The sequence below is a fragment of the Vigna umbellata genome, chromosome 1, assembly GCF_029865625.1.
Source record: "Vigna umbellata cultivar VRB3 chromosome 1, Vumbellata_1.0, whole genome shotgun sequence".
Taxonomy (NCBI): Eukaryota; Viridiplantae; Streptophyta; class Magnoliopsida; order Fabales; family Fabaceae; genus Vigna; species Vigna umbellata.
This window is the reverse complement of record NC_142165.1, coordinates 26,326,750-26,336,324: the sequence shown is the minus strand read 5'-3', so window position 1 is coordinate 26,336,324 and position 9,575 is coordinate 26,326,750. Positions and strand designations below refer to the sequence as shown.

Below are 9,575 nucleotides of genomic sequence, written 5' to 3'. Positions count from 1 at the left end.
CAAGTTCAACTAATAAGAGACTACCACGTGGTAGTCTCCTTTCCACTCAAACCCTAATTCCCTTTTCCCCTTTGGGCTACTACGCCGCGCCCTATCTCTCCGCCCTTCCGCACTCAACAAACAAACAGTTTAGAAATACAGTGCAGGGAGGGGCGACAAATCCCTCCTGCGGCTCCCTACCCTACTGTTGCCCAAAAGCAGATTGAAGACTGCTTCAACTGCAAGAGACATTGATTTGGATTTTGAGTGATCACATTGGGGTGAAGTAGGACCTTGATGATAGCTTTGGATCTCTTGAACAATCAATTTTGTCTAAATTCCATGGAATCTCACTTGATGTTGTAGGACCTCAATTACAATCTCCAATTGGAATCCAAATGCGTTCAAATATGAACCAGCAGTTCGGGGGCTATTCCTCGGGCCTTTCCACCTCAAACATGGTTGGATCAAGATCTTTCAGGGTTGATCCATCTGTTGAAGGAGCCTCGGTGGCTTTGAATCCAAGAGCTGGTGCTTTTGCTAAGCGTAGCCATAGCTTTATCGAGCGAAGCATGGTGGACCATCATTTTGAGGTTCCTTCTCTAAAGGTCTCTACTTTCACTAACTGTTGGGGCTCACCTGATAGAAAACTTGATTGGACCATAAATGGAGATGAGCTGAATAAGCAATGAATCCTTTGGCTTTCAGGATGAATAAGCAATTCAATTTAACACGTCAACCAAAACTATACAACTTATCAGTTTTATGCCAGTTGGACAGCTGTGCCGTTAGACTTTTTAACACCGTAACAAAAAAGGACTAACGTGCATCGTTTTTGCAAGAAATAAGATGTTAGTGAACTTTTGAAAAAAAGAAGGACAACTTTGAAGAAACCCTAAAACAAAAAAGACCATAATAAATATTAAACCGGCAAATTTATAATTTATTATCACCCTGCTCTAGCAATCGAAAACGCAACCATAACAATCCTTCTCATCACTTTTTTGAGGGAGTTGAAAGAAAGTTCAACGTACTGGCAACTGATCCAAGGCTGATGTTCTTTAACTGGTTTTAAATCCTCCAGTGTGTAAGTGGAACTGAGTTGACTTGCTTTGTCCCATGTCAATGGCTACTCCACACTTTCAGAGTAGCATTCAGCCTTTCGCACTCTTCCATTTAATACTGCTCTTCTCCTCGCTCCTCCACACGGCAACCGCAACCCCAAGTCACCAACAAGAACAAGAAGAAGACACTCCCATCACGCGCTTCCAGCACTACCTCCGCATCAACACGGCCCACCCCGCCCCTGACTACTACTCCGCAGTCTCCTTCCTCAAAGCCCAAGCCCATTCCTTGGGCCTCACCTCCAAGACCTTCGAGTTCACCCCCGGCAAGCCCCTCCTCCTCCTCACCTGGCCCGGCTCAAACCCCTCCCTCCCCTCGATCCTCCTCAACTCCCACCTCGACTCCGTCCCCGCCGAGCCCGCCAAGTGGCTCCACCCACCATTCTCCGCCCACCGCACATCCGACGGCAAAATTTTCGCCCGCGGCGCCCAGGACGACAAATGCATCGCCGTCCAGTACCTTGAGGCCATCCGCAACCTCAAGGCCCACGCCTTCTCTCCCCTCCGCTCCGTCCACATCTCCCTCGTCCCCGACGAGGAGATAGGCGGCTTAAACGGCGCCGCCAAGTTCGTCGAGTCCGATGACTTCCTCCGCCTCAACGTTGGTTTCGCGCTCGACGAGGGGCAGGCCTCGCCTGGCGACGAATTTAGGGTTTTCTACGCGGACAGGGTTCCGTGGAACGTGATAATCCGGGCCAAGGGAATGCCCGGGCACGGGGCGAGGATGTACGATGGGAGTGCGATGGAGAATCTGATGGAGAGTATGGAGGCTGTGAGTAGGTTCCGGGAGAGCCAGTTTGACGTGGTTAAGGCTGGGAAAGCGTTGAACGGCGAGGTTGTGTCGGTGAATCCAGTTTATGTTAAGGCTGGTGTTACTTCTGATGACGTGAGTTTGGGATTGCATGGTCTGGCTTGGTTTTGATTTGATTGAACGTTGTTTTAGAATGAATGATGTGCTTTTGTGCAGGGGTTTGCGATGAATGTGCAACCTTCGGAGGCGGAGGCTGGTTTTGATCTAAGGCTGACGCCTACGACTGGCCCGGACGAGATGAGGAGGAGAATTGCAAAGGAATGGGCGCCGGCTGTTAGAAATATGTCGTATGAGGTGAGATTTTTAAAGAAAAAAAAATCTTATTTAGCTTTTGGAACGAGGCGAAGAAAATTGGCTTTTGATTTGAAATTCGATTCACTAGGATTCGTTCCAGAAATGACTCATAAAGATTGAATATCCGAAATTATTTCCGTAGGCCATCCATGCAATTTGACAACATTATCTATAAAGATTTTGCAACTTTTGCAGGTTCAGAAGGGTGAGATAAAGGAAAAAAAATGAGTACTTAGTTAATCAATCAATGATAACAAAAATAACAGTCGTAGAATTAGATCTAGGAAGACCGGTAATAGAACCCAAATATATAGATTTTCATGCTCGATCAGGAATAGGTAAAGGTTGTAAAATACCAGCAGGTAACCTAAGGGTTTATTTTGCTGACATATATGACAATGTTGTGCCCACCTTTTTAGTTCCTTCTGCATACCTTTCCAATAGAATTGTTCTTTAATTCTTCTGTAAGTTAACTCATACCCTGAGTGACCCCAAAAGCTGAGTCGTGAAATTGTTCAATAATTTTAGACTTCAATTCCGCATTATTATCTACCACCAGTTTGTGTTTCCTTCTGAGGACTTCACCATCAAAAGTAAATTGGTTGTTGTGTCATGTGGATGGTATCTACAATCTTCTGCAATTTGTGATCTGCCTTCCAATAGTCTTTTGCTTTAGTAATTAACTGAGGTGTCGAAATTAGGATTGTTGCTAAAGTACCCTGATACCTTGGTCCCATAGCCTTGCTTATATATGCGTAAAACTGCACCAATATCAATACCAGAAGCATCCATCTCTATAGCAAAGGGCTGCGAGGAATCTGGCAGAATCAAAACAAGTGTTGTGATAAAGCCTGTTTTAACTTGAAAAATGATTCGTTTCTAGCAATAGTCCAAATAAATGAAGTGCTGCTATCTTCCCATCCCCCTGTATAAATCTTCTATAGTACCCTGATAATCCGTAAAACACTCTAAGTTCCTTCAAACTAGTTGGCTGAGGCCACTGTTGGACTGCTTCAATTTTACCTGGATCAGGTTTGGGCCCCTGTCACCGAAATCTGATGTCCCACTGTGACTTAGAGAAACTGGATTTCTTTTGATTAGGAACCAACAAATTGTTCTTCAAGATAGTTAAAGTCATGTGCAAACACCTACTATAATCCCCCCGTTTCTTAGTGTAAACCACTATATCATCAAAAAAGACTAAAATGAAATGTCTCAATTGTGGTCGAAATATACATTCGTTAGATTCTCGGAAGTTGCAGCTGTGTTGCTGAGTACGAAAGGTAAAACCATCCATTCATACAATCCATTGTGTTTGAAAAGTTGTTTAATAAATGTCTTCATGTATCTGCACTTGATTATAATCACGACTTAAATCCAACTTTAAAATGTCTAGCACCATGCAATTCATCCAAAAGGTCTTTAATTAAAGGTATGGAAAATTTATTGTTATCAGTGAGAGCATTAAGCTTTCTGAAATCCGTGCTTCTCCATGATCCATCTTTCTTTTTAACCAAAACTAGAGGAGAGGCATAATAACTTGAACTTTCTCTGATAAACCCCGTGGACAATAAAGCTTGTATTTGTCTCTCTATTTCTTCTTTTTGAATATGATACCCGTAAGGTTTTAAACAAAAATGGAATAGCGCTTGTTAAGATAATCTGATGGTCTGGTCATACCTTCTTGGAGGTGGTAATTGAGTAGGTTCTTGGAACACACTCTGGAACTGCTGTAATAAGGTATCCAATTGTACTTTCTGTGGTGGAGTTAATTCAGAGATTTGCTGCGTTGCTGAGGCCAGGAATCAATCTGCAGCTTGTATTACCAATAACATAGTTTTCCCTTGCGCTACCCTTAGATTTCCTGAAATCTGAAAACTGTCATTTATATTCTGCTCACCCTGTAATGTAATCATCTCTCCCTGATGCTGAAAAGTCAGTTAATTTAGCACAATTCCACGAAATTATGCCTAGTGTCTTAAACTATTGCATTCTCAAAATTAACCCAAAATGACTACTTGGCAGGACAAGAAAATCAGCCTAGAACAAGTGGTTATTGAATTTCGATGTCGCTTGAGGGCTTATTCTTGTAATTCTCAGACGTTTATCAGAAGCCACTGTAACAAAAAAATCTCTAATGAAAGTGGTTTTTAGCCCCAATAGTTTCATCCATTTTTCACTGATAAAATTATGATTACTTCCGATATCCATTAAAAAAGGAACCTCTTGTTCCTTGATCAAACCAATCAGTTGCAAAGTGTTCCCGCTAGCTAGTCCTTGTAAAGCATTTCAAGAAATGTGAACTAGAGAATCATTTACCAGATCAAGAATCTGTCGTATCGCTTCATTATCTTGCTCATTATCAGCATCAGAGTTACTACCATTATCATTCATGTAGTCTTGGGCCAAGAAAATTGCATTCAATTTCCCCCAAACTTTACACTTAACCCTATGATTCTAATCCCATTTTTCTCCACACAATCGGCATAATCCTTTAGAAGTTATTTCCCCAACCTCTTTTCTGGAAACTGATCCTGCAGATGGAGACTGATAATCAGCAACAGAAGCTGATTTCAAAGGCGTAGCTGTAGGATTTTGCTTTAGTGTAGTAATTGGCGGTGTGTGATTGTTTGAAGAGGAGTAGACCATGGTCTTGAATATCGGAATTGTGCTTCCATGATGAAATGTCATTCCCATTGTTTCTCTTTGTAATTTCTTGCAGCACCTCATCGTGTAGTCTTGCTAGACATACTGCTTAAATAATAGTTGGTCTATGCACACGAACAAAATTTTCCAGTTCCAAATTTAATCATGAAAAGAAAAAACTTAATGCTATTTCTTCAGTAATTGTGACTCTAGCCAAAAGATTATCAAAAATTTTCAAGTAATCAATTAACGACCTTCCCTATTTCAGCCGAGCTCAGCTGCTCGATCATCAAATGCCTCATCATCAAATCTATTGCCAATGTGTTGCAGGATTTGAATCCATGTTTTAGTCTTTGAATCACTTGTTTGAATGTAATGACGTTTCCATGAGAATGCCTTGTCCATAGAAAGAAGCAGTAACCAACCACGTTGACTAACAGGTGTGCCCTCCAGCTCAAAAAATTGTTCCACTTTTGCTTGCCAATCACGGAAATTGGTTCCATCAAAAGATGGAAATTGCAGCTAATCTTGAGAAACTATGGGCATAGGTGAAATTTGCCGGTCAGAATTCAATGCTGCCATAGATGAGACTTGCCCCTCAATCGATGTTATAATGTCTGTAAAGTTTTCTAGGTTAATTCTTGAGAATCCACCATAGTTTTCACCGAAGAATCCATGCGGTTTTCAAGCTCCTTGCTGGTCGTTGTTGCTGGCTAACTTATACCAATTGTCAAACTTTGACTTCAACCAAGTAAACACTCACAGCTTTAGAGGACAAAATCAATATTTTTCATTACTCACTTGAGAGAAGCAAGGGTTATATATATAATCCCTTACAAAGGAGTTCTTCTTTTAGAAAACAGACTCAACATACAAAATAACAAACTCTGTAAAAAAGAGTTATAACATTGTTTACTTCAAATCTTCTAATCCTTATAATTTCTACACAAATATTGTGGTGAGAGGAAATTTTCTGACGTAAAACTATAGATGTAAATTTCAATCCTTAAAAAGTAAAATTACACTTACCTTCTTTCGGAGTTAGTGTTGATGACACTTACATTCGTCTCATTAGAAAATGGTACCTTCCTCCCTTCGTCATTTGAGGGCATTGTGTATGGGCCATTCCCCATACCAGTGTTTACGGTACTGAACTTTATAGGTAGGTGTGATGGATGGTATACATAATAAAGTTCACTATCTTGGAACTTGAAAGAGAGAGTGACTTTATTATTTTCATTCATATCAATTACATTCTCCTTACCTCTATTTGTAGCAATCTAATCATCTAAAAAAATGAAATAAGGAAATAATATACTGAAAAATAATCTAGAAGATCCTACAAATATTTTTCTCTAACGAGGAAGATTCTATAGATATTTTTTCTAATATTTTTTCTAATTAAGAAGATACTATAGATAGTTTCTCTAATTACAACAGATACCTATTGATTGCTATGCATTAACTTCAACATGTACTAATAATAAGTAGTTAGATTTAAACGTATATAAAACACAAGATAGAAAATAACAGTGTCAAAACTCTTTCATAAGTCATAAAATGACAAAATTGCCAAATAATTTCATAATATAAATATAATTTTTTCAATTTTAACTCTTGATTTTTTAAAGCTATTATATATGAAGAGGTCAGCTTAGAAAAATCTAAGGCTCAAAAGTTGGTCTCTAGTGATTATTGAACGGAAGGTTTCATTGGTTCATATACTAGAATTCACTCCTGTTTTTATGCTTCTCCCGGGTAAAGAAAGGAAGATAATACATGTACTGAAAGATGAACATTAGTGATTAAGAACTGTGTTTTGCATTCGAAAGGTCACAAGAAACTGCCACCAGAAATATCTTAGGCTAACAAGGAAGTCAATACATTATCTTGAAGACTCTTTATGCAATGCAAAGGGATATTGTAGATATGAAAGATATTTGGAGCTTTTGTGCCAATGGAATTCTATTCAATGCTTGAAATAATCGATTTCTGGGATAATGTTCGCCATACCATAGAAGTCCTAAAGACTACAAGGGTCCCTCATAAGATAGGGTCAAGGGCACTAACCATACTTGATGAGTGGAAACAAAGTATAGACAAGGGGCCTTGTTTCTATTAGATATATGGTATTCTCGGGTAGACTTTTTATTTTCATTTGGGTTCAACTATAAAACTTGACGATAAGAACCGTGACTTTTGTTGGAATTAGAGATAAGGCGAATTTATGGTGTATAAGTGGGTGCAAACCTCATCTTATAAGCTAGTTTTGTAAGGTTGAGTTTAACTTAAAGTCCACTTCTTAACATGGTATTAGAATCATGGGTTAGAGTCTATCATAGCGAAAATTTTTTGTTTGTTGGATATATTGTTTCACCGCTATCCGGCCGTTATTGGACAATCCATTGATGTCTAGTCTCATACTCGAGATTTATATACCTCGATATGACAAGATGTGATGGAATCTCATATCAACAAAAGATAAGGCATGTTTATAATATATAAGTAGATGTAAATCTCATCTTACAAGTCGTTTTTGTAGGATTGAGTTAGATTTGAAGTCTATTTCTTAATAAGTTCCATAAAAGCTAGCTATTTTCCAGGGCAAAATCCCACTCACGGACTTCTTATGTAGGGTTGAAGTCCCACATTGCAATTGGGTCTTATAGTCCCACCTCTTGGTTGCAGCCTAAGTTGCCTTTGTGCTAACCGTTTGACTAGTCTCGAGTGAGAATTCCACTGTTGACATTGCTTGTTTACAATTAACACACTTTGTGCAAAAATCTTACGCCAATTGATAAAAATGTTGGGAGAACCATACTACTAGAGCTAGCCACAGGGGTCTGAGAATCCAACGCCTTGTTAACCTCATGCTTTATCAAAAAGGCTAGGTATTATAGTGGAGAGTCCAAGCCCTGCAAATGGATCCTAACACTTAGCCCCTAATAAATCTTCTGGTAATAAAACTGTCCATGAACATGTTATATTAGAATAATATTTGTCAAAGCCATTGAATAGATGAACCCGCATAAATGAAAATGAGGTTCAAATTATTCCAGAAAACTGCAAATTGCAATGTTGTTATGAATACTATACAAGTATTAAAACACACTAAGCTGTCTCAACCTTAGAATTGTTGTCATCACGTTTCCTCTGTCCTACTAGAGGATTTTCTTGCTTTAGGCACTCTGTAGTGCCATTTGACATTGAATGAACACCATGAATAGTACAAGAGCTTGTAAGCTTTTTCTTTATGCTACGTGGTCTTATTCTATTCCTTTATATTGCCATTTGTTGCTCGGTTGTTGAAACATAAAACCATTTCTTTGCCATTAATTTCCTGACTGATTTATGTGTCTTGTTTTTGTGCAACCAAATTTTGAAGATTACTGAGAAAGGACCCATCAGAGACTACATGGGACGCCCGATAATGACTGCAACTAATGATTCCAATCCATGGTGGTCAGTTTTCAAGCAAGCTATCACATCTATTGGAGAAAAACTCTCAAGTCCTGAAATTCTTGCATCCACAACTGATGCAAGATACCTCAGACAGAAAGGAATTCCTGTACTCGGTTTCTCCCCAATGAAAAATACTCCCATCTTGCTTCATGATCACAACGAGGTTTAAATAATTCTTTCAATTCTTCATTGTTCTGCATTTCTCATTTCATTCCAATGAAGCCTGTTACTCTAGTGTGTGTGTGTGTGTGTGTATTTTAATTCCTGTTACTTTCATTTGCAGCACTTAAAAGATACCGTGTTCATGAAGGGAATACAGGTGTACGAGTCTCTTATAAGTTCCTTAAGTACATTTACCGAAGCTTCACATTAGATGCCGCCAATTGATTATGGACGGAACTGAGTTTCTTATCTCAATAGGAAAACCATGTCTAACCTTTGTGGGGATAATCTGAGTCATTGGATACCTCCCTCCCCCAAATAATAAATGGTGTAAAAACATTCATATATGGTAGCTTCCAAAAGGAAAAAAGAAAAAGAGAGGTTCTGTTATCACTTCACTTATGGTGGGGACTAGGGATGGCACATATTTATTATTGTCCTCTTATGAATTGTAATGGCCACGAAGGTTTTTCTATGAAGTTTAATTGATCTAGATGTCTAATCATATATGATTGTCTATCATGGCCAACGACTGAGCCTAACTCACTACATTTGTCCATGAACTTCATCCTTCAATGGTATATAAAATCTTCAGAAGTAATGCATTTTGCTACAGCGATATATGGTTGAAAAGGTCTTCATGACCCTTTATGTTCCATTAATCTGAATTGGTTCAAAGTGACTTTTGTAAGGGCTGAGTTTAAGAAATTAGATTTTGCGAACAAGTTTGAATTATTCTTCGACTCACCCTATTTTGATTCAATTATTTAGTTATGTATCAATCAATATCCACAAATTTTTAATTAAAAATTATAGCTACCGTTTATTTTAGTTTAAAATAAGTTTGGTATTTAAATTTTATGTAAAAGAGTTACTAGCAAACATATAAGTGTTTTTGCGCTTCTAGACTTACCTCTTCAACATCGAGTAAATAGTCATTTTGATGATTGAGAGTTTGGAATTTGGTTATTTTAGACTAGTTCTTAAAAACCAACTAGTCCTCCTAGAGTTAATCTACTTGTCATACAGAATATTCATATGTATCATATCCAATGGTTACTCATTTCTCATATTAGGTTAAGGATGTATTTTCCTCT

At 38.6% G+C, this 9,575-nt stretch overlaps 1 protein-coding gene across 1 annotated transcript; it reads left to right on the top strand.

Annotated features, from left to right (window-relative positions):
- Positions 1-969: 969 nt before the first annotated feature.
- LOC124839895 (Peptidase M20/M25/M40 family protein) lies at positions 970-9,097 on the top strand. The gene is made up of 4 exons (XM_047315829.2): positions 970-1,989; positions 2,071-2,208; positions 8,240-8,479; positions 8,600-9,097. Exons 1-4 carry the CDS (start codon positions 1,099-1,101, stop codon positions 8,687-8,689), a joined length of 1,359 nt encoding a protein of 452 aa, XP_047171785.2. The 5' UTR covers positions 970-1,098; the 3' UTR covers positions 8,690-9,097.
- The last annotated feature ends 478 nt before the right edge of the window (positions 9,098-9,575 follow it).

Bases quoted from the DNA above. Each gene is read 5' to 3' on its own strand.
- LOC124839895 (XM_047315829.2), top strand. From the start codon at position 1,099: ATGTCAATGGCTACTCCACACTTTCAGAGTAGCATTCAGCCTTTCGCA. The intron at 2,209-8,239 runs GTGAGATTTTTA...CAAATTTTGAAG, and splicing joins TTAGAAATATGTCGTATGAG to ATTACTGAGAAAGGACCCAT. The intron at 8,480-8,599 runs GTTTAAATAATT...TTTCATTTGCAG, and splicing joins TGCTTCATGATCACAACGAG to CACTTAAAAGATACCGTGTT.